Raw genomic sequence first — 26,031 nt, forward strand, 5'->3', positions numbered from 1 at the left:
CAGCATTTTCACTGTGGTGGCTTAAAGCTTGACTCTTATTGGAACAGGCATTTTGTGGAATAGCAATGACCAACAATTACATCGTTTTTGTCATTTTCATACGGGTATCATTTATTAACAGCAATATCCAAATTAGCATTTCATAGGTTTTTCAGGCTAGATGGTTTTAACTGCTCCTTCTCACATGAAAGTCTTAATTTCCTTCACAGCACGGACCTGTGAACTGTAGGAAATGACTGTGGGGGTCTGTACCTGATAAATCTGCCTTCTAATGAGGGTCACAGCAACGAGCAACTCCTCGGGTGGGAGCATCCCTGGCAGCCCCCTCTGCTCTGGCCCCAGGGTGTGACATGTCAGGGGACAGAGCTGGGCAGGAGGGGCTGTGCCAGCACTGCAGGAGCCCAAGGGAAGGGAAGGTGTCACAAGTGGCACAAGGGCTCAGCTGTTCCTCGAGAAGCTGCACCAGGACACAGCTGCTCTGCCCGGGTGGGGATGGAGCTGCTGCAGCCCAGGCTCACAGAGGGGCCCTGGGGATGAGCACAGGACAGAGCCCAGCTCTGCACGAGCCCTTGTGGCTCTGGGCACTCTTCTTTGTGGCCCTGTGTCACTGTGTCCATGATAATGACAAAGAACGGACATCTCGGATTTGGCCTCCTGTAACAGGGTTAGATGCTGGGCCTTTGGAGTTGATCTTTGACACGTGTCACAGTTGTTAAGGTAGGTATTAATACAAAATAATACATTTGTGTAGTGTTCAACTTTCCTGGAGCTGTCTGTCAGAAAGTTCTGAAGTGGATTTCTTTAAAGACTCCCTGTCTCCTGAGGAAAAGGGGATAAGGCAAGTGTGTCCCTGGACAGGATCTATGACTCATTATGTCAATCAAATTCCACTTCAGAGGGGAATAAAGAGATTTGTATCTCAAAGCTGTGCATAACGACTTCTTGGCTTTTCATTTCATATTTATGAGCGGTTTACTTTGAAGTGTTTATCAGGCAATACGCAGAAACATGAGAGAGCATTGCCTGAAACCATGTTCAAGTGTCTAATCTGTTAAATGCTTGCTGAGCAGGCTAGTTCATCAGTGCATGCAATGCAAAAAAGAGAGGAAAAAAATAAACTTTCTGGGGTTTTGAAGCAGAATCTTTATATTAACAATATAAAAAGGATTAATAATGCCAAGCATTTTGAAATAAATGTAATATATGAAACTTACAAAAGTTGGTTATGTTCTGTGTTAAGCAGATAAATAGTTCTTTGCTTGAAAGGAACCTTGACAGTACTTAATACCAAAACTATACAGTGCCACATCTGCTCTTAAGATGAGAGTATACAATATCCACAGGATTCTTACTGCTAATTTTGAAGGCTTGAGGCATTCATAAGAGCAGGCTGGTGTAGGTTTCTTTTTCCCCTCTAAAAAGGGCATTTCCTGATAACAGGAATGTTAAAAGCTGATCTTAAAAAAGCAGTGGCATTAGTCTGCAATGGAAGCAAGTTTTGAGCAGTATTACCCATTTTGCTGTGTGTTGTGCCTGCAGTGAAACTCTGAAGAGGCAAGTATTGTTAAATAGGTCAAAAATTAAACCCCATAATTAGAGGTGAAATGGAAAACAAATAGCAATGTTTTCTCATTTTCCTTTAGCTCCAGTGGCTTAGTTAGAAGAGCCCATATGCCTCGTGATGCTCGTTCCCGTTTCCTGTTTACAAGTTTTCTGCTACCAGTGGTCTCAAGTCAGGCTTTACTAATTCTGGCTGGATGTGGCTGGTCCAGGGAACCGTGTGAGGTGGAGGCACAGCCACTGCAGCCCCAGCCTGCAAACCCCCCTGGCACTTCTGATGTGCACATGGGCAAGGCAGTGTTTACCTGGGTGAGCCTGTGCTCCGTGCTTTCTATGCATGTTATCCTGCATTTAATTCGGAAAACAATTCCACTTCCAAGCTCATTTTCAAACATGTTCTTACATATAAATAATATTAAGAAGGATCAACAGGAATAGCACTAGTTTGGTGCTTGATTTTTACCAAAAACTATTTAAACTAAAGAAGTATCTTTTCCCCCTACAGAGAACATATTTGAATTTGATTGACTTGATTTGTGGGTTCTTGCTTTGGACTTCTTAAAGTTATCCCTAAAATAATTTAGAGAACCACAGCTAATCTCAACCGTACACTTCTGATTATTTTAGCTATCGATTTCTGCTGTGACTTTCCAGGCCAGAAATCCTTGGAAACTTTTGGATTCTTCACTTTTTTGCATGGAGGATTCTTTCCTCAGGCTTTCTTTTTCAAGGATGAAATGGTTCTCTCCTTGATTCTATATCCATGCACATCGTTCCCCAAATTCCCAGTTTAAAATGAACAAACAAACAAAAGAAACTATGCAAAAAAGACCCCAAAGTCCTATAAAACTTATTCTGTGTTCAGTTCCCATAAAAAAAGTAAATTGTAGAACTTAAATCCAAGGGTAGTTTTGTGATATGTATGCCTGTTCTCTGTTCTGAAGTCTTTAAAGAGATAACAAGAAAATAGAACAAGTAAATACCTTTGAGAACCACAAATCTGAAATTTAAATAGTGCTAGCAAGCTTTAATATGCTCAGCTGAATCAGAGTTCATCAGTCTGAAAGTGATGGATAAATCTGAGTATCCAGAGCCCGTCATGGTGGCTTAAGCCACCTGAAGCCACCAGCCAGCTTAGCTCATGTGCCCTATCACATTGGTAATTAAGAACACAGTTTTTTCTGATAAGACAGTGACTGCAAGGCCACAGGCAAGAGATGTCCAGCAGTGCCAGACAGTGCTGCTGTCAGTATTCACATCATGGGAGAAGAGTCTGGGAGCAGAATGGACAAGCTCTCATCCAAGGCATCCTGTAAGCAGCAGAGAGGAGAAGGTTTTTTCCCATCCCTATTCTCCAGTGCTGTCCTTACATACTCTATACTCCCTTTTGAAGATTTTAGGTTCAGAACTGCTTGTGACTCCGATATAACCAAAAGGGAATTATGTGAACTAGCCTAAAATGCTTCTTAGCAAAATGTTGGTAGGCTGAAAAGTGTGAACTAGTGGGAGGATTAATGAATAATCCAATCTAATCTCCTTCTTGCTAAATCCGAAGAGTTCTATAATTGGAGTCTGCAAACTCAAAAATAATAATGATGATGATAAATAAAATAATAATATAATCGTATGTTGCCTAGGCATACTTGACCTTTATCAGTGAGATGTGAATTTATCATTTCACCTGATCTGCAAGGCACTTATGAAACAAGTAAAGGCACTTAGCAATTGAGATGACGTGTGTGTTAAAAATAGTCAGATAACACAGCCTGCACAGTAACTCTCTTTCAAACCAACTGAATTTTGGTCTGATTTTGTAGTATTTGCTGTATTATCTCTTAAAAATAATGCCTCAAAGATTTTGGGGTTAGCCTGAAATTTTTTTTTAATCCAGACTAAGTGACAGACACGTGCAGCATTTTTTAAATTACAACTGGTCCTTGTGTAGAATATTTGATCTAATGGGGGAAAATAACTCTTTTTAAAGTCAGTTTGTGAAAATTAGGGTCAACATTCTCCCATACATAAAAGATGATTTGACAAAATTGTTGTAATAATTGAGGTATATGGATAATTCCTCTTCAGGGAATCGCTGCCACCTGTTACACGTAATGCAAAGTGATGGTAGGAGCTTGACTCACTCTTTGGCACACTTGCATGTCCCTCTATTATTAACCAATAAAGTCAGTGCTGGCAGCCCTTCAAAAAGTGAGAGAAGGGACAACAGAAGTGCAAAAACTGGCCCTATTGTTCCAATGGAGTTTTTTAGAACAAAGATGTAGTCTCACACAGCAGAAAATTAGAATAAACAGAATCTGTAACCTGTTTATTGGCACATAACGCAAATCTTCTCTGTTCATTGAAGAAGGGAAAAGCAGTCTAAATTAAAACTGCTACTGAAATTCTGAGCCATTGAAGAGAGAAGTGTGGGTGAAATAGAGAAGCAGTTTACATTAACCAAGGGGAGTTGTGGTGCTGAGGTGGGAAGAGAACCTTGGAACAGCCCGTGCCTGCCAGCACCACTGCTGAGTGCCCCAGGCTGAAATCTTGGGGTTCAGCGAGGGTACACAGGGAGCAGGAAAACAAAATCAAATAGCAGCGTGTTGTGGCTGCATGGAAATCACTGCAAGGCAGGGAAGGACGAGAGGTGCATGGGAGAAGATCACAGATCTTCCTCCACAGCTCCTCACACCTGGCACAGGCAGTGAGCTCCAGCAGTGGAGCTGCTGGCAGATCCCTGTGTTTGTATGCTTGGCATTGTATGTGCAGTGTGCAAACAATAGTCATTGGGAGGATGAAAAATCCTGTATTAAGGGGGTTTGTTTTGTTTGCAGCAAAGTTCAGGACCAGTAATCATCTGGATTGGTGCCAACAGATCCATTCATAATACAACTGACTGGCCAATGAAAATAGCTAATTATTTAGTTAGGATTAAAAGTGAAAAGCTGGAAGCAGTTTTTAATTCAGTCAAATAAATACAGATATTTCCTGATCTTCTCATATAATGAAGGCAATTGGTAAATAAAAGAAAATGTGGTTGTTTGTAGGTAAACTTCTCAAAGAGCTTCATCTGCTTCCCTTTTGATACCTGTTTATAAGATACTTATCTTTTAGTCTAAAATTATAGTACTCAAATGATTTTAATTTCATCATTCTCCACGTTTGGCGTGAAGTTTATGTGAAATTTTTATGTAACATTTTCAATTGATGCAGTTCTCAATTTCAAATGTTTGATTTTTTTGGGAACCTCTTCATTTTAGGTGAATTATTTTCTCAGTTCTCAAAGCCATACATATTGGTCTACTGATTGTGCTCCAAGTAAGATTAGAAATGCAGAGTTAAAGCTGGCATCTCTGTCATTTCTGAAACCCGTTGGTAGAAACATCATTCAGAATATAAATACAAGTTCTTAGCCAAATAATGGTTTAAACTTTTTATTCTACTGTACAGGTTACAATTTACATTACCATTATTTCGAAGTGACATGGTATTTACAGTGAAGAAGCACCTTGTGACTAAAGAGCTGACAGCTGCTAGTGCTCAGAAATCTTTATATGTGCCTGGGGACCTTCATAAAATATAGAGTATCTGTGTTCCTAGGTTGTGAAGCAAGGTATAGAGAAACAATTAAGGTTTTTTTCTGTGTTGACAGCTGATTCAGGTTTTTTGAGAGTTCCCAATTAAATAGTTATGGAAGTGTGAAAGCTTATTACCAGTGGCTTCTGCTGTTTCTTGAGAGCACAGTTTATTTATCCAGTCATGAACAGTATTTTATTTTTTGTCACTTTTTAAATCTTGATTCAAGGGTATAAAAATAAGAAAAAGGCTTTTCATTAATTCAGCAAAGTACCAACAGCTCATTTATCCACTGGTTGTTTACTACAGATTTTCATGGAGTTTTTTTCTTAATAATTGAACTCAGTTTAGTGTATCAGTGAAGATAAACAGCTATACAGTGATTTTATCCAAACAGTACTTTATACATGTATATATATAGGGAGAGAGAGAGTCGACTGAAACCAAGGAGAACTCACTGTCCTTTTCTGATATAATTGAAAATACTTTACCAACAGGAGACTTAAATCTTCTGAGCTAGACCAGAATGAAAATGACATTTTTTTACAGGTGAAAACTGACCAGTAAATTCTGTGGGACCATGCTGTAATTATTTTACTACTTTGTGCCGAATGAAGCCTAAATGTGCTTTGCAAAAATGCATAGTCAATACAGATACTAAATGGTATCTCTCCTCTCTTGGGATTGCACTTCATTCTTTCCTTATATTGTCTTTAAAACTGACTGCTCTTCCATGTTTGCATTTTCCATGGAGCTGCAGTTGTTATTCCTTCATATGAAAATACTGTACTTGTGTGACAGGAGGTAGGATTATTTTCAAGTTGCCTTTGTATGTTAACCAACCTGCTCAACACATGATACTTTCTGTGTTCCTTATGCTAGCTATCACTTTCAGTACACAGAAATTCCTAATATTTTCTTCTGTTTCTGTGATGGATTTTATTTAGAAATTCACTATCTCTTAAAAGGAAACAGGCATTTAACAAAATTATTTCACAGTTTGATCCATTTTGGCCTGGGAATAGAAAATATGCACTCTAACTCTTTTTCATAAAATTCTGCTAAAAAGCTCAACAAACAAACAAAAAACCCCAAACACCACCTCCAAAACCCACTATTACTTTGATAGCATTTGGAATAAAGCTGGGGACCTTACGAGAACTTCATGATTTGCCATGAGGCTTCACATTCTGTTCTTTCTCTGCTGCTTGTAAAAGAAAAAATAACAGGAACTGAATTTTTTAGCCTCTTGGGGTTGGTTTGTTTGGAGACTGAACAGGGAATATGTGACTGGTTCTAAGATGGATGCTGGAGAAAATCCCTCATGTTGCCTTCAATGACTGTTGTGTTGGTTAAACCAAGGTATCTCCATGTTTTGAATGGGAGATTCCAAGTCTGGGAGTCTTTTCCCTCCATCTGTCTGTGCATCTCAGCTGAGATACAGCAGATTTACTGGAGTCTGAGCGCAGAAGTGCTGGAAGCTCTCAGGTGTGGCAGGAGCTGCTGCTGGCCTGCGAGGTCAGCTCTGAGCAGGGCTTTCCCAGCATTCTGCTGCCAGACACGGAATAATAGGGGAGACTCAGCCTGGAATTTTCTTACTGCTGACACTTAATCAGCAAGGAGGAGGAGGAGGAGGAGGAGAAGTGCACCCAGGGAGAGCACAGAAGGGTGAAGCACAGAGGAAAGCAGAGCAATCACTTACAGAGTTGCATACATCTGTCTCCTTCAGGTTTGAGAATGGACAGTCAGTAGGAATCATGCATCCCTTTATATTAAATGAAGCTGTACTCCTTTTGCCATTCCTTTGAGCTTGGAGAAGTTGGAAAGATTGGCTAAGAAAGTAAAGTGTTAGCCTGAAGAGTTGTGTTTCAATGTGGGCTGTGTGGGGTAGATAATAAATAGTCATGTTTGCTACCTTGCTCCATCCTCTTGTCCTGTCAAATCTGATTTTGTCTTTAATCAACATCAGCACTTGAGGAGAAAGCCATAAATGTATACTTTCCCCAAAGCCAGCATATAATCAAAATTAGGTTCATCACCATAAGGTGATGCCAGAAATGCAGCTGGTGGGATAGAGTGGAAAAGGCCCTGACTCTGTGTAAGAACTGCTCAGCAATAGCTGAACTCTCACAGCCCTGTACCAGCTGCAGGGAAGAAAATCAACTCCATCCCAGCAAAAAACAGCCCAGCATGGGCATCTCAGAGTCAGAAAGGAGCAAGGCAGATTATAAAAGACTATTAAAAAATTCTTCTGTCATTGATGGGAGAAGCTAGGAAATGAGCTTTACATTCAAACCACGCATTGCAACATGCACAGACATTTCTGTTTGCTGTTCCCAGTCAGTTCACTGCAGAAGGGACCAAAGCAGACTGAATATATAAAGAATTGAGCAAAATTAAGTGTCAGAGATTTTTAAAAAGAGAGACCTCTTCCAGAGGTTGGACCTAAATTGTGGTACTCCTGCCTGCAAAATCATTTTAGCTTTGAACATAACAAAAGCTTGAGAAAGGATGGAATGTCTCAAATAGATATATTTTTGTTATTCTTACTTTCTGTAATTGATTGTAGTAGCAAAGACTGTGAGTGATATTTATCCTTTTGATTTTAGACTTAGCCCTGTCTTGAACTTGATGTCATGTTGAAGGCAAATTTATCTTATCTGTGCATTACTGGTTTCAGAGATCTTCCTCTGAGGCATCTTGTAGCGATCACAGCTGGATTAGATTAATCTTCAGAAGGGCAATTCATGCAGTTTGTGATCACTCAAATGAGACCTCTGCCTAGGGGTTAGGTGAAAATAACCTTTGCTTAAATGGTGATGCTTTCTAGGCTTAGCAGCAATAATGAGTACAGTAGTACATCATTGAATTCAACACACTGTTAGTGTTTATATCCTGAATAACTGAAACAGTAAATTTCTGTACAAGGAAGTGCATTAAAGAGATAATAGAAGTAATGTCCTCATTTAAAGGAAAACATCTATTCTATTGAGAGACTATTCACAGCATGTAGATTATGGGCAATGATGAGCAAGTACATAACATTATATTATGCTGCTAAACTAGAATACTGCTGGTCTTTTTTTGTATGAGAGATTATGTACACCTTAAGGGAGCAGCTGGGTTTAACTGCCTTCCTTTAATGAAAATCATCTAGTGGTTTCTGCAGAGGAGGATGAAGGGACAGAGGATGGAGATAGCTAAGCTCTGTTTCATGTGAAAAAGCAAAAACCTTGTGACTTTCTATTTTTGGTGCTGTGTTCTTCAAGGGAAAGAAGTTTCTTTCTTTTCCACCAATAAGGATCTGACGTGATCTATCTCTTTTCTCTTAGTGTCACCAGCAAGGTAGTAGATGCTACAAAAATCTGAAAAAAAAAGCTTTCCGTGTGCAAGAATGCATTGTGACTGTGCATTTCAGTCCTGCTTTGCAAGTGACAATTCAGGCAGGGGCAGTTCAGTTCCTCTCAGCTCCCTGCAAGCCCCAGGTGTAGGGGGTGGTGTCTCACACTGTAAGAAGCCACTCTTGCCTGCCTGCTCGTGCTGGCAGTGCAGTTTGGCTTTTGGCCCAGTGTTCTGTCTGTGGGCACACAGCAGAGCATTCTGACTGGCCAGGGCATGGCAGGCAGTGGGACTGCTGCCCTGCTGCCCTCGCTTGTCCTCTACCAGGTCTTGCTATGCCTGAGCTCCCAACATCACTTAGAGCTGTGAGGGTGATACTCCTTGAAGGGAACACTGAGCCTTAACCCCAGGCCAGGCTGTGCCTGTATTTCCTCTCCCAGTTCATAAGTGCTGTACTTTGTGCTGGCACTGGGGCAAGGAGGGCTGAGTTGTTCTTGCTGAACTTTGTCATCAGGATTCCACATGGAGTATTCTGGTGGATATGAAATGACTTAGGTATTTTTTCAGCTGCAAAGTAATAGTAGGATGCCCAAAGGAGGGCAGCCAGGATGGGGAAGGGCTTTGAGGGGAAGCCATGTGACAAGCTGCTGAGGGCACTTGGTCTGTACAACTGGAGGAGAGGAGAATGAGAGACCTCATTCCATATACAGCAGGGTACAGAAGGTCCCATTTCTTGTGAGTGGAAGAGGAGGGGCAGACATTGATCTCTTCTCTGTGGTGACCAGGGACAGGACCTGAGGGAATGGCCTGAAATTGTGTCAGGGGATGTTTAGGTTGGATTTTAGAAATTCTAAGATTCTTCACCCAGAGGATGGTTGGGCACAAGAACAGGGTCCCCAGGGAAGAGGTCACAGCACCAGCCTGACAGAGTTTAAGAGGTGTCTGGACAATGCTCCCAGGCACAGGGTGTGATGGCTGGGCTGTCCTGTGCAGGGTCAGGAGTTGGCCTCGATCCCTTTCCATCTCAGCTTATTCTGTGAATTACTGGGCAAATTATTTCTGGGCATCCAGATTTTATTTACCCTCTGTGTGAATATACAAGAGTGGTCTACTGATGGCATTAGTACTTTGATGTGCAGTAATGGCTGAGTAAATGAGAGAAGAATATGTCAGTGGAAGCAGTTCATATGTCATTCAGGGCATGTGAGTAGTTTCATTTTAGGAAAACAAGGCATGTAGGAGAACATGGTCCAGAATAAGAAAAGGACTAGGGAATATAACTGTAGTGTTTCCATCTTCCTTTCCTCAGATTTTTCAGTAAATTAAGGGCTATGAAGGTATCAGGAATCAGATATGTTTCTATATTTTTGGATGTAAAAAACATATCTGAAAACCTCTTATATATGTGTGTGTGCAGATGTGAAAAAAAAAAAACAATTATCCAAGCACAAATTATTCTGACATTATATGCTGCCTTTCACAAAAGTCATAAATAATATTTTGCAGAAGCAAATGCCACAAGTTAGTATATAAAACTAATTCAAAATCTACCAGCGAAGAACATGTCTACAAGACAGGGAAATTTCTGGAATATTTCATGTCTTCCATCAGGTCATAAGACTATAAAGGGATTTCTAAGGAGCAGCATAGAAAATCCTTTCCCTGAGGTTCAGGGGCTGATTCCATTTGTGCTCTTGATATGATCCATTTCTCAATTTTTTTAAATTCGGTCAGTTACTGGAAAATGCCAAGTTCCCAGATAATAAAACTCAAATGGGTGAATGAGTTTTGTGAACAGTGTATTTCAGTGCCTATACCATTTTCCTCAGACAAAGAAAGAGCAGGATGCTAATCAGAATGAAATCATCTGGGCTTGTAAGGGCTGTTAAAATCCACAGAATATCATCAAAATGTTTTACTGTTTATGTACAACAGCTTAATTAAGCTAATATATTCATAATTTGTGTGTATTTGTAGACATGCCACCAGCAAGCAAGAAAATTGGAAAAACTTCATTTTCATGATGAGTTTAGTAATTTTAACGTCTATCCAATGTCAACATGTAATCTCCACTCTGGGGTGGGCTACTATGGGCTGCTATGATTCTGTTCAGTCCATTTTATATATTAATTTTGGTTTGATTTTGACCTTTTTATTAATAAGTCTAATCTTAGTTTACTAATATGGCTGAAGCAAAACTCTAATCAATCAAACTGGTTTTGTTAAATGTCTTCTACTGAAATTGCACATGATTAAAGTTTACATTTTCCTTGAAAGTAGCTTTATCTGTCATGCTAGAACTCTTCACTTATTACAAAAATAATTTTAAAAACCAAGCAAAAAATCTCAAGATTGAAGGGCACTTGAGAAACTCATTTTTAGGACTGAGTTACCTCCTTTTGACTAAACCACTAAATTTCTGATTACTACATTAAATATTAGAAGGAAGGTAAAATATCCTCCTAACTAGAAGGGTTTGGGTTAATTTGTTGCTGATGAAAGTGAGCCAGCTTTTTTAATGTCAACGTTTTTATATTCATTTTACACATTGCCACTAAATGCTGCATTCCTCGAGAAGCATCATCTGGTGAGAATTCTTCACCTGGCACTGGCCACAGTCTCACTGCAGGCTGTGACTGTCACTGTTTGACCTCAGGGTGACAGAGTCACACACGAGCCTGGTCATTGCTGCCTGAGGACATAGATCAGGCTTCCAGAAGAAATCCATCCCCTTCCTTTTAAGTGATGAACTTCAGGAATAAATTTAAACTGGGCCCCAGTTTTACATTTTGCATGTGTGCATACACCCCTTATCCAAAATGTGCTTTGGCAGTTAGACATGAGACTGGAGAGAGCTGGTACAGGAAGGGAACCCAAATAGATTTAAAACTCTATGAGCTTTCCTGGCTAATCTGAGAAAGAAGTTCTAATACTTAAAAAAATTTAAAAAATTTTAAAAATCTAGTTTCCTTCTTTATTAATAGAAGACATTTATTTGTATGCTTTATTTAGTGTATGAACTTACATTATTTAGCTTCATTCTGACAAATGTATAAAGGAAGAGGAGAAAATAAAGGATTTTAGACAAAATAAAACTACTGTTTTAGAAGCACAGACCACAGATCTGGTTTCCCTGTGAATTAAGAAATTAGTTAAATAATTGACAGTTATATTGCCAGCAACTTCAGTCTGATTTTTGTTTTTTTAGCCCAATATAACGAAGCTCAAATTTGCTTTTCAAAATCTTTGAAAGCCTTAGAGATCAGTGAATATTTCCCATTATTTTTTTACACCCTGTTCATTACTGTAGTACAGTACATAAGCAGAAATCAGGCAGCAACTCTGGACTTTCTGAGGACCCTGGGGGATTCTGTGTGCTTTAAAAATGTATAAGATTTTGTCCACTGAGTCTTTATTTACTGCTAAAGGTCACGTGTTTTGACATTGTCTCAGAAAGTTTTGCCTTTAAATGAAATGACCCCCTGATTTTAGTATCAATGCATTCTTTCTTTTGGAATATGGGGAGAAAACAGTTACAATGTAAGGTCTGTCTTGGTTTCTTTGGTAGATACTAAATCATCAGTTGCACCAAATGTAAATATAAAATTGGTGATAAAGTTCCATGCTACCTCACTGATAGATTTGCATTCTTTCACTATCTCTGTGAAAGACTTGTGTATGTGAAAATGAGCTTCATTAAAAAAAAAAATTCTCTTTTTGAGTAATCAAATGCATAACTTTAAAGCTCATTCTCTGTCCTACAAATAGGAGGTTACATACACACTAAAGCAGGTCGTGTCAAAACTTTTCATTAGGTTTATGTTACTCACACACCTAAGTCATTAATTATTTGGGACCAAAAGAGTAGCCTAAAATTTTAGAGACCTTTCCTATCTTTGTTTTGTGTATTCCATCCATTTTAGATACATTCAGTATTTTCAAGGTTAAGTCTTGCTAGGCAAATGCACCAGAGATTTCTAAGTAATTCATTGGCATACAGCAGAACTGAGCAAAAGAAAGAAAGGTCTGATATTTCCAAGTTGAAAATAAATCCCCTAGCTTTTTTAATTACTTAATTTTTTTTTCCTCGTCCTTATAGGAACAAACTTCACCCTTGCAGAGCTAGGGATCTGCGAGCCCTCTCCGCACCGGAGCGGCTACTGCTCGGACATGGGGATTCTGCACCAGGGCTATTCCCTGAGCACGGGCTCCGACGCCGACTCGGACACGGAGGGAGGGATGTCCCCGGAGCACGCCATCAGGCTCTGGGGCAGAGGCATCAAATCCAGGAGGAGCTCCGGCCTCTCGAGCCGTGAGAACTCGGCTCTCACGCTCACCGACTCCGACAACGAGAACAAGTCAGACGAGGAAAATGGTAAGTTGGGTCTTTTCCTTCAGTACATTCCTGACCTACGTGTGAGAGCGTGAGCGTGCTTAAAAATACACCAGTCTGCTTTTAAAGGGGAACTTTGCACTTTCTCCGTTTGACTGAAGCTGTTCTTTAATATGTTTTGGGGTTTTTTAGCATCACTAGCAGGAAACTATTACATGTGCACTATATGATAGATATTATGTTTGATCCTACAATTTACTTTTCATGCCATAATCTGTCACAGAAGTTTGTGCTCCGAGTATCTTAAATTAAACTTAATGATGAGAAGCAGAAAGAAATTTCCAAAGAGAAATAGGTTTTATATGTGATTTTTCTACACAGCTTGAAGTAATATTAATAATCCACAATGCGCTGGTAGCTGTAACAATGATGCTAATTTACAACAATCAGATTTAATTTCATGTATTTTTTTTCCATGGTTTTGAAGTTGTAAAAACAATTCTTTTGTTCTTTTATTACTGGTATTGGGAGGCTTTTAGAAAGCAAATTTATGCATCAGGCTGAGGCAGAACACTTGGGTTTAGTGTAGCTCAAGGTCACAGAAGTGAGACTTTGGGCACAGCACCAGTCACTTGTGACCAAACAGCTTGGCAGTGGTAGAGTCTGTGTCCTGTGCTCTGCACTGTCCTCTCGGGTGCACATACCCACAATCAGGTTCTTCGTATGGATCACCCTGAAGTTCTCACCTGGGGAATTTTCTGTGCTTACATAGTTTTAAACAGAACTCAAGATGGAAAATAGTAAAAAAAAGATTTGCAGGAATTTGTCCTCCATCCTATAGAGTGATGAAAGTGCAAACTCAGGCTAGTTAAAATAGAAACAAAGGGGTTTGGATCTTGTCATTCTGTGGAGGTGAAGAGGAACCTCCCTAACATCATCAGCCTTCAGAGCAGCTGCTCCAGCTCATGACACCAGCTCTCTCTGCTGAGCATGTTGGGATAAAATTCTGTTTGATACATGCTGGGTGTCTCAGAAGAGGATTTTTGTAGGTGTTTATTTTGGACTCCTCCCTCTACTCACTGACAGTTGTCTTGGTTTCAGTAAAGCGGGTGTGCCCGGCTCTGGAAACACAAGCAACTGCTTGTCAAAGCAAACAGGGCAAAATTACAGTTTATACATTGATAGAAAGAAGCTCAGTAAAGTGCAATTGATTTTATTTGTAACAGCAGTCTTTTTTTCTTGATTTAAATTGAATCTTCAAGTAATATATCCTCTCCATAGGCATAGCAGGATACATTTCTTCATCAAAACTAAGGAGGGAATGTGTATTTACTAATAATGGTTTGTACAGGGAAGCCCATGTTTTAAAAATAATCAGTGGCTGGTTAATTGATTTTTTCTTTTAATAATACCATTCACAGAAAATATGACAACTTCCATTGATTTTAGTACAGTTTTGTTAAGGCTTCTGAGTGTAATTTCAAATAAAAAAACCTGACTAATAGAATTCTGGCATTGTGGAATGACTGGGCATCAGTGCTCTAGCAGGAATTCACTTCTGTGCAGGTGGTTGTCTCCATTTCAGCAGAAGCAGTGTGTCACACCTCTTGTCTAAGAAAACATAATCTCAGAACCCACTTTTATACACACTGGCACAGACTGATAAAAGAATGAGTCTGTTCACTTGTTTTACATTTTCCTCCCTATAATAAGTGAATTATTATGTAATTGGAAATACAGTGCAGTGAATCCATTTTTCATGTTTCTAACAATGGTATTAATAGGAGAAGGAAAAACATGGTCAAACAGCAAGCAAGTACTAAACCAGTATGTGGAATTCATTTTGGGTTTCTGTGAGAAGGGTTTCTGTGCGTTTAAAAAAACCATCACGCAAGTATGAAGCAACTGTTGTGTACACAGAGGTGTTAACTTCAGTAAACTTTTTAGCCTTACTCTCTCACAAATCCTGGTTAGCTCAAAAATCAATGCTTCTTCACATCACTGATTTTATGAAGTTTTGGGATACATTATCATATAGATTGACAGTTGCCCCACTGGCTCAGCACCACAGTGTGGACACTTACAAAACCATCATTAATTTCTCACACTTGTGCCCAGCAGTGGTGTTTCCTAAATAATAAACACTGTGTCCTTCAGAAGCAGATCAATAACCTGCTAGGTGTTCATCTTAAGAGGAAGTAACAAGAATCTATATTTCAAGAGAAATTTGTACTCTGATATGGTTTCATATTTGCAGGATACCAGTATAAAGCAAGGCATTACTTGGTATGAGACTTTTCCCATTTGTGCCCAGCAATATTAGAGGGAATTAATGATGCTTACACGTCTGAATTTATTGAAAGTACTATTTAAGCTTTTTCCCCAATACAGCTCAAGTATCATGAAAGAATAGTTCAGCTTTAAAAGATTATTATTTTTTTAAATATTGAGATACTATCACAATTTAAACTTAAAAAAAAAAACAAAGAAGCAAACCATACCTCTCTCAATATTTTTTTGTATCAATAAATGTATTTTGTCATTTTGTCATCACCAACTAGCACAGAGGAAGCTTAATTTCTAAAAATTGCTCCCATTCAAATCCATTCACAAAGCTTGTGACCATTTTCTGCACTTGTAGATTTAGTATGATTTAATTTTATCATAAACCAGAACGCTGTGAACCTTGAAATATAAGCAGGCTTAGAATGCTTACAGATAAATTGAAATAATGGAAACTCATTAAGTTCCATGTTTTACTTGGTATACTGAAATTCTTCCTAATAAAACACCTTACTGATATTTTAAAAACACTTCTATTTTCAGAAGTCTGATCAGGCTCAAAATTCTTACAGTATCTTGTAGTTTTTGCTGCTGTCTAGATGTGGCCATGTCTTCTTTAGGCAATTCAATTCTGAATTTGCAACAAATCTGTCATCAGATTGTTACTCAATGTGGTGTACTGGGTTATGAGATTTAAGTAATTTTTTTTTTATGAATACAAATGTAAAAGGCCAGTTAGAAATACAGATCACCTCTGATGTCATGTGCCAGCTTTGGAGAGAGAATCACACAAGGTGTGAGCTACAGGGGATACAACACTGTTCCTGAATGCTTATTTTTTCTTTGATTAAATCTTGTAACTATTTATTTCGAAACATGACAAACTCTTGAAAAGGATTTTTTTTTTCATCAGGTGCCATGTTCTTTTCTAAGCTTACAGTATTTCTATTTCTAGAGTAAAGCTTGGGGGCTGGTCATGTTTAGGTAGTGACCTTGAAGCAACTACTCTTTCAGGGTTGGTTTCTTCTGTTCTTTTTTCTTTAAAGTTGAACTGAAAATTTTGTTCTTCTGAAAAATATCAAACTTTGTAAAATTAGGTATCATTTAGTCTAAAAATCCGTGAAAACAGAATTATCATAATTAAGGAGCATTTATGTACAGAATCTTTTTGCAATAGATCTGAAATTTTCTCTTTTCCTGGTTTCACTGTTCTTGAATGACCAGTTACAAGCTGTTAGGAAAGCAGTGAAATTCAAGTGACATAAGGCAGATGGGAGTGAAAAGCTGGATGGACCAGTAACAGAGAAGAGAAAAGATAATCTTAGATAGAGGAAAGGAGAATGGAGAAATAGGATGTAAACTCAGGGCAAATCTTGGTTTGAGTGCTGAAATGAAGTCATTGGCTCAAAGTGAACCCAGAAGGGTTTTCAGTTTGCTGTGAATCTAGATCCTGGAAGTTCTGTTGTTGTGAAAGAGAAAATTTAGAAATGGTATTGGTGACTGTTTTTGGTAGAAGGTTGTTCCCTTGGCACTTTTCCCACTAGTACCTTTATTATATCTAATGGATATCACTGGTAGAATGGGACATAACATAAAATGTTTATCCTGAGATTTCTGTTCTGATATTATAATAGCACACATTTGAGATGTTTCTGTTTTACGTTTGTGTGCTAGAAAAGGAAAAAAAGAGGGAAGAAGAAAATATCCAGGACTGAAGTCATGTTATTAAAATAGTGTCAGACTAAAAAAAAAAATATTGTCAAGGCGTGCTTTTATCTTAGTAGCTGCAATTCTGAACTGACCAGCAAGACAAGAATGAATGGGGAGGAAGAAAGCAATCCCAAACTTCAGCAGAACATGGGAGAATTCAAGGTCATGCTGTGGTAATCCGGGCATGTTTTAAAGAAATGCACCACACAACACTGTGGTTGTGGCAGCTCTTTGTAGATAATGCCTACGAGAAGGAAATAATTTTGCTCGTACAGCTCCATTTCTGTGTTGATAGCCCAGCTTGGGAGGGGTGGGAAAGTGGTGCTTTAGTGGAATGAACCTGGGGAGTCCTGACAGGGGATCCTGTAGGGCCTCTCCTTTCACCTTTTCTTCCTGGAGAAAATCTTCCGTTCTTCTCTGACTCCAGCATCAGGTGTGACAACTCAAGTCATGTGGAAGGGTGCTCTAGGAAGCTGCACTGATATTTTCAGGTTCAATATCCATCAGTGTTTGCTATTTTAGTCATACTGGTGGTAATGACTTTTATTATTTTTTTCCATGTTGCTTCCCTGGTGCTTTTCATTGTAGTAATTACAAGTTGAATATTGGACAATAACTTGTGTGCATGTCACTTACTAAATAAAAGAGTGCCATGAATAAAGAAAATAAAGTTGAAAAAGTTATAAGGTAAAATATGAAAAACTGCATTTGTATTGTACTTCTGATTGAATCTTATGAAAAATTAGGCAAATTATATTTTTCTTTCCTTTTTTCCCTGCTGTGAAGTTTTCAATGGCAATTTCCTATAGTAATTTCTCAAATGCATACGTAAATCTTAAAACCAAAACAAAACCCCACCTCATAATTCAAACTGACCTCACAATTTATCCTTGTTTCAATTTTATGAGCAGTACAATCTGAGCTTTTCCTGGAATGTGTTGAATAGCAAACTTGGAATCACAATAGAAAAGATGTTACTGCATCAGAGGAGTTTACAAAAAGGCACCAGACAGATGACAGCCAAGGAGTTTATTTTCTTACTTTTACTGTTGTAATTTTGACATGTTGCTATCAATATTTCATTTTCTAATTTTTTTTCAGCTTTCTATTTCACACTTCATAATTTGCAGGAAAGATTATAGCAACACTGTGGTTCTACCCTAGAGACTATTTTGGGTTTGTTGTATGCATGCTAATGTCTCTGAGTTGTAAGGGAGTAGAAAGTAAAAGCTTTTTATATAGTTGGTTCCAGAATTCTGTTTGGGTTAAACAAGTGGGAGATTAGGATCACTTGCTAAAAGTTCCCATCAAGAAATATTCACTTTCACCAGCAGGAAATACTTCCCTTGTTAAAAGGGGGTGTTTAAACAGTGGAGATGCAGTTGGAGCAGATTGGTGTCATGGTCAACCGTGTGTCTGTGGGAAACATAATATGACCTCCTAATTTTGGGATAGAATATCGATATTTTGGGTACAAGGAACAGCAGGGAAGATGCAGACTTGCTCTGTATGTCACAGTGGAGTGCTGCTTTCTGCAGGGAGAGCTGTCTGGGAATGTTGGGCCTGTTTCTCTCCCAGAGCGACCCAGGTAGCTTGGAAACAACAGGAGCTGATCTGAAAGAGGAGAGAGGAAGAGCTGTCACAGTTGTGCGATCTGTTCGGAGCTGAGAAAGCGGCCAGATGGTCCCAGGGAAATGATGGGATTTAAATGAAATGTCATACACTCAGAAAATGGCATCGCACACGTCACACATCACCGAGGCTCCTGAAGGAGGAGAGCTGGGGAGGTTAGCTCCTGCATGGGCAGACTTCAGCTCTTCTTTAGGAAGGCTTGTAAAGTACTTTGTAAATGACAAATTTAGAAAGTCATTAAGCGCGGTATCAAAGCTCAGTTGCTTAAGTGGATCCAATTTTGATGTGCTCTCAAAACCTGAGGGCACTTCTGATAGGAAGTGGTTTCCTAATGAGGGAATTGACTAGCAGGGATGACTTTTAAAGACTTAACTACACATAAACTCAATTTGGTCCAGGTAAATGGCTTATGTATTCAGTACAGAGAGAGTCTAGATGATGGGGTTAAGGACAAAAAATGGATATGTAGTACTGGTAAACTTTAAAGCCTTGTGTAAGACAGGAATATGAAATGACAGTATTAAAAAGCTTAAATATTTGTTGCAATTTTAATATAACCCAGCAAGACTGGAGTGTAGGTTGGCAGGATGATGTGATGAATTACTGCTACACTGTCTGGTATATATTGAAAGAGCTCAATAAATACTGTCTGGAACAGAGTGCTTGATGATATTCTAGAGATTAAGGATGGAGATGTGGCAAGACAGCTCTGCTTTGGTGGCCTAAAAGGGTAAACCCAAATGCCATCTTGACATTCAGTTGCTCATAGCTGACATTCTGCACTTGGGCAGCCATTAGATTTTCCATTCAGATCAATGTTGACCTGAGAAATGTGCATCAGGATCTTGGGGTTTCACCCTCCCAGAGATAACAGGTGTTTCTAGCACTCATGGTTATAGGAGTAATGGATGGAACACTAGAACAAGCAAGCAGAAAATGCAACACGAGCCCACAAAAACCCCAAACTAAGCCAAGAACTCCTCTTGTATATGGTGGGGTGAGGTCTTACATCATGAATGTCCATACTGTTCTCCCTCATTCATGTCAGGCAGGGCTTCAGCCCTGTAAAATTTCCCATTGCCTCTGAGGTGACTCCAGTCCCACATCCTGTACCCTTCTCTGGCACACCATCATTGGGCTTTTTGTCCATATCCCATACGAGGGCCTGCTGAAGCTGTGTCCTGTTTGCAGTCTCTCTCTTCGTGGTGGTTTTTTGGTTTTGTTTTTGTTTTTTGGATAATATGAATGCTCCCCTCATAATCGAATGAACTAAGGCAACCAGGAATTCAGACTGAGGAACTGAAGTCCGATATTTAGCCGGGAAACTGAGGAAAACAGAAATACGGGCTGATGAATTCAGGCTATCAGGAGAATACTGCAGCAGCTGGGTTCATAAACTGCTGAGGCTAGCTGGGATCTTCCTTTTTCCTGAATTCTAAGGAAAGAGCTTTTGCCTGCAGCTGTATCTGCATCACTGTGTGAAGGTCACAACATGGAGAGCTTTTAAAAAAACCCTCTCAAAATAACCACAAGATTTTTCAATTATTTAATCATGAGCCTTTCCATCTAGTAGAGAGAAATGATGAAACTATGTTTAACAAGAACACCATTACAGCATATTATTCAGTTTGTCAATTATTAGTTTTATAAAAGAAAACTTAGATGATATAGGTCACCCAGGTAAGCAAGCAGCAGCGCCTTTGTTCAAACCATAACTGAGTTAGAATAATGCCTTTTTATTCTTTTCTATAAAAGAGATGTGTGTCTGATAAAGTCAATCCAGCTTGGTGCTAAATGCATTGTGTGTGGCTGATGTATGATAAAACCTTTGCAGCAAGGTTTGCAGGTTTGTCTGTACTTGGTGTTTAACTAAGTTTATTAAGGTGAAACAAAACCTATGTATTTTACATTTCCTTTGTAAACTGAAGCACAGATCACAGGAATCCATACTCTGCATTTGTCTTGTCTTTCAAAATGAGACATTTTACCAAAAGTTTTCTCTAAATTCGTCACACCAGAGACTGGTACCTTTCCTCTTGTATGGTATCCCACTATTAATAATCTCCCTAATTACAAAGACTTGCATACTTCACTGATTAGTGCATAATTACATCAAGGTACACACTGCTTTTTCTAGTCAATACTTCATTTATAAAGCTCAGCCTGAGTCTGGCCAATCAGCCCAGGTGGTGCAGTGAATGCCTACTGTCACATGTGTAAAGTGATGTGTAGATGGCTGTTTTAGTGCCATTACATTTTCTAAATATTTTATGGGATGTGCTTTGTGTTTATGCTCTGCACACTGTTCTTTTCAAGGAATCTGTCAGCTTGTCGAAGGCAATGGATTTGAATTGATTGTTAATGTGATGCTGAAGTGTAACGTTCTGCTCAGGTAGGATAGAATTCCTCTTCAGATGGAAAATGAATAGGAAATGGTGCCTTACCTCTGTTAGTGGCAAATGTTTCATATGCATATAATAGAGTAAACAGAGTTTTTTGAAAACTAAATTATCTCATAACTAATGAGTTTCAAAGGAAATTATTTATTTTTTACTCTCTTTTATTATAAAACTTTTTTCACTTAGTTCTTAAGTAGTAACTTACAGAAGATGCTTCCTGAGTTCCATTCCTTAGGTCAAGGGAGACAAAATCTAATTAATAAACCCAATTTTGTTCTTGGTGGTGGTGTTTGTGGTTTTTTGTTTGAGTGGTTTTTATTCATAAAGTTGGGGTTTGTGTGACTTTATGCAGAAGTTCCTGTCAGAATTGAGTGGCTTCTGTCAAATACTATAGGAGGAGCCTGAAAATTAACTTTCTAATTTCCATATATTTCACACAGGTTAAAGACAACTTTCTGCTTAATTTAAGCTTTTAAAAGTTCTATGACACTCTCCTTCCTTGGCAGTGATAAGGGAAGTACTTCTGTCTGTTTGTTCAGCCTCTGTAGCATCTGAAATTGCTGACTCTCTTCTCTACAGTCTTCCTGTAAGAAGCTCAGGGGATGATTGGCAATGATTCAGGAAGGCTGAAGCTCTGACTCTCAAATCAAGTGAGAGATTTCATATGAGCAGCTGTTTGTCCACTTGCCTGTTTAGTCTTTGGCTCACAGACCTCTCATCAAAGTTCTTCAACACCTCCAAAGCTGTTGGTAGCACCACAGAGACCATGCTGAAATCTTAACCATCTGTGAACAAGAAACTCTAACTCTGTTGAAAGTAGAGGAGAATTTTTTCAATTTATATTTTGTCTATCTTATGGTTAAAGAACATCAGATTAGGCTAAACACATAAAAGAAAGATGTGATGATACTGGGGAGATGGAAGTACCTTGAAGAACTCAACTTCTCCTAAAGTTACCTGCTCCCAAAGTCTTGTTATTATTGTCCTTAAAGCTAACTCCCTACATTTTTCACCTTGCAGTAGGAATCCTCTCCATGTAACAGATTTATGTGAAGAAGTAGCTTTAAATGTTTTTCCCAGCCCAAATAACTAACCCCATTAAGTGCTTCTGTTTGTCACCAGAGGGTGCCATTGCTGTCATCTTCCACGTTCCTATGTTAAACCCACGGACTTTTGGAAGAGGCACTGCTTCTTTATGGTACCACTCCTTTTAGTTGTATAAAGAAATGATAAGAAAAGTGGCCTTATGGAGAAAACTGGCAAAAGAGCTATGTGTAGATTGAAACAGTAGTTGGAACAAACCAGTGCTAAAACAGGGCTGTTTTCCTGGTGTCCTTTTGGGTTTCTTACATTTCATCCTTACATTTCAGCACCTCTTACACTGTAGTGGTGTACAAACTCATTCTTCACCATGAAAATATCCAGAAGTTTCTGGATGCTTAGTACTGTGCAGCAGAGCAGCACAGGTGTCAGAGGAAGAGGCAGTTTTCTTTGTGAATAAAGTCACAGACAGAGGTGTAGCTACTACAAAAAAGTTGCTCCAGTGTATTCCATGCTCCTGGAGGCACCTGCTCTAATACTGAACACATGTGAGATCCTGAGGTTGTATGTACTAATTGTTCATTAGTCTGTGCTTGCACAGTAATTGTCCATCTGTGCTCAGGTCTGAAAGAGAGATTTACACAAGCTGGACTCTAAGAAACATAGCTGATTCCTGGAATGTATCACAAGTACAGTTCATCCCCAGAGCATATCAGTCTGTCTTTAGATGCAATACGAACTCATCCTTGTACCTTCTGTCCTTTGATATTTTCTTCAGGCTCCCAAATACATAATGCAGCAATCTGGGTAAATGAAATAAAAATATTAACTTATCAAGTTTGATTTCCTATAGGCTGAGATGGAAGAAGATGCTTTGGTAGTTTTTTTAGTTTTCATTTTATTAAGAAGCATGCTAGTATTATTGAGGGCCTTCAAATAGCATCTCTCCGGGTCAGATCTTGCAGCTGAGCAGCTATTCAGTGGGAAGGATGACTTTTGTGGTTTCTGAAGTTGTTATAAATATCTCAGGAATTGCTGACTGTTCAAGTCATTCAGGCTTTTCAGTAGGGCTTTGCAGACAGGGAGAAGATCATCACTGTGTGGGTGAAATTTTATTTGCCTGAAAGTCCAAGGAGCCCATGGAAACCGACACTTCCTTGCCATGTTTGCCCTGTTGAAACTGAGATACCATCTTGTAAGAAGGCAAAATATCATTCCATTACAGCAACACGCCTGTAGGCAAGGCACAGTATGTGAGCATCATTTGTTTGCTCATAGCCATGACTGTCATTCAGAAATATTGAAAGGTGGCAGTTGGATTTTTTCACACAAATGGTTAAGGGACTTTTCTCAATATCAAATTAGCGTTAGAGTGAAAATACAGCTTCTGTTTCCTCAGATGCTGAGTTGTAAGAATGACTAATCGTGATTCCTGGGGGAATTTATTTTGTTTTTTAACTTGAGTGGCACTAGATAAATAGGTTTATCGGTTTTCCACAGAACACTTATATTTAGTAAACTTGAGATGAGATGAATTACAGTGAAGTTACTCCTCTTTCCAGTTTTCTTTAGGAGGGGAATTATTTTAAGGAGGCATATGCTATTTATATCTCCCACATAATGCTGTGCCCTCAAGCTATATTACACAGTGTGGGTATGGGACAAAACAAGGGAATGGCTGTAATTGCTTAAGTGACTGGAGTTTGTCTTTTATAGTTCTTTTTTTTTTCCTATTTAAACTTATTTTTCTCAGTGAAACAGGACATCTCTGACTCTCGTGTTATGAAGTTGTTTCTGATCAGTTTTTTTCAGTGCACAGAAAGTGTGGGGTGGGAAGGATTAGGTCAAGGTTAGGACTCTAACCAGAGGGGGAAAGGAAAGAGGAGTCCAAGGAGGTTCCAGGTTTGGGGCAGTCAATGGAACATCACATCTGTGAGGGAAGCAGGAATCTGCCATCCAAACCAACTCTGCTCACCATGAGTGCTGGGTGTGCTGCTCTGCAAAAGCAACCTAGAGCAATTCTGAGAATAAGTTCTGAAAGTTAATCTGTATATAAATGCTGTGTTCACTTTAAAGCTTCTTTTAGTATAGCAGACTTTCCAAGCTGTATTTCTGAAGCTAGTAATATATGTAAATCAGTTCGTTTTCTTCTTTCACAGAGTTCTCTACATTTTCAGTATTAAATAGTGAAATAATAATCCTTATGTGCCCAGTCCTGTCAATATATCCCTGGGCAGTTTCTCAAAGACTCCTTGAGTCTCAATCATCTATATTCATTTGCCAGTTCTAATTTTCTGGATAATTACTGCAGATTTCAAGACCACTTCTGTTGTGATACTTAGCCAGATTTAATTCTTTCAGATACTTTATTTCTTAACCTATAATTTGACTTCCCTGAGAGTATTTGAAGATGGGTATGCATATTCAGTTTAGTCCTAAATTTTGGGATTGAATCACGCTCCAAGCATGTCCTCTGTGTCAATCAGGACTCGCTGTCCTGTCCCCTGAGGACTCTCTATTTGTGGACTAAATGTCCTTTCACAGGAATAAGGACACTCTGTACATAATGGAACCCAGTGTCAGCTCTTGTGGGTGACAGAGTACCATCTAGTCTTTCCAAATGAAGGTTTCTATTAATTTAAAACAGAATTTCTCACATGTTTTTCACATTATTTGGTGTGTTTTGAATTAATTAATTACATTTTACTTTTCTAGGTAGCAGGACAGATGAAGGCAGTTTAGTGTGATTACAATTATGTGGGGGCTTTGGGTTTCTTTTTAAGGAAAAAAGATAAAGAGACCTGTGATAAATGTCAAGAGATTGACCTATAACCACAGCAGGCAGACATTAATAATAAGTGTTTTCTGTGTTATCATCAGTCCAGCTGTTTTGCTAAAGATCCTGAGAAAACCCTCTGGGAACAGCCAGTATTGCAGTGCTTCAGCTTGAAGGCTGGAGCTGAGGGGGAGGATTTGGACAGAATTCTGAGGACTTGACAGTCAGCATCATGAAGATAAACAATTCTACATGGTGAAGAGTAAAGGAGGTAGAGCAGTGATCACTATGCTTTTTCTGGCTTTGGTCAGTTCCCTGATATTTTATGTTAAAGGTTTCTTTCCTAGCTTTTTTCTAGCCTTTTTTTTTTTTTTTTTTTACTGATCCTTTTCACCATATTTTTCCCCCCATCATTTTCAATCCTGGTAAAAATATTATGGCATTTGCCTGTCTTTGTCTGAAAGATCATTTATTCCACTTCCCTACATTTTTTCTAATGTAACATAGTGCCTTGAGCTTAAGACATTAATGTGGTTCCAGATAATCTCCTAGTCTTGTTTGACACGTGATGGTTTAAAAGCACTCTTTATAAAGCAGAATATTAATGTGCAAAGTGAGGGTTATTCTCTTTCTCTACATCTGATGAATTCTTTGCGTGACTTAAATGGAGGAACAGATCATCTTACAGAAATAATGATCATCTTAGAAAAACGATCTGGAGAAATCAATATTTTTCTTTTCATGACTTTTGTGCCTCCTTATTTGAGTTCATGAAGTAATGGAATGTTAAAAATGCAGATACTTCTGTGGTGATAAATTTTGACACTCTTTCAAATATTGGTTTCATATATTTCCTTTTGGTTAGTCTTCTTGTGCCATATCTACTGCACTATACTCTGATTTTTTCTTAGCTTGAAGAAATGTTTGCTTTTTTTTCTACAAACAAAATATTTTCAAACCATTTTAAATGTGATTTGAAGTATTTCTTGAGTTTTGCTGTTACATCTCAGAGGAGTGGAACGTATGTGGCAAGTTCTCCAGAAAGAACCTCTCAAAAGAACATATTAAAGATGAAATATAAGGATTTTTAGATCAAAAGGATAATGATTTTTTAAAATCTTTACTATGTGATAAATTAATCAGAAGGCATTATAAAGATGTACAAACTTGCACAAGGAGATAGAAGAGAAGGAAGACGGTGACTTTGAAATTAATATAGACACAGACCTGAAGACACTGTCAGAGGCTGGTGATAAACCAGCAGACAGAACTGTAACATGTGCACTGGTTAGAAAGCTGAACTGTCAGAATGAGCATGATGAGAGAAATTGGTATGAGCTCAACAACCTCATTTTATCAGGTGTTGTATTGTATTTGCAGAGGTG

The 26,031-nt window shown here is 38.7% G+C and overlaps 1 protein-coding gene across 3 annotated transcripts in view; it reads left to right on the top strand.

Annotated features, from left to right (window-relative positions):
* The window catches only part of TENM2 (teneurin transmembrane protein 2), a 617,267-nt gene that overhangs the window by 165,088 nt on the left and 426,148 nt on the right, over positions 1 to 26,031 (top strand). For all 3 annotated transcript variants that reach the window (XM_088173828.1, XM_088173829.1, XM_088173830.1), the window contains exon 4: positions 12,572 to 12,847. In XM_088173828.1, the coding sequence (XP_088029954.1) occupies positions 12,572 to 12,847 (276 nt within the window). The remainder of the gene's footprint in view (positions 1 to 12,571; positions 12,848 to 26,031) is intronic.

This window comes from Sturnus vulgaris, chromosome 15, assembly GCF_052056855.1.
Source record: "Sturnus vulgaris isolate bStuVul1 chromosome 15, bStuVul1.hap1, whole genome shotgun sequence".
NCBI classification, from domain to species: Eukaryota; Metazoa; Chordata; class Aves; order Passeriformes; family Sturnidae; genus Sturnus; species Sturnus vulgaris.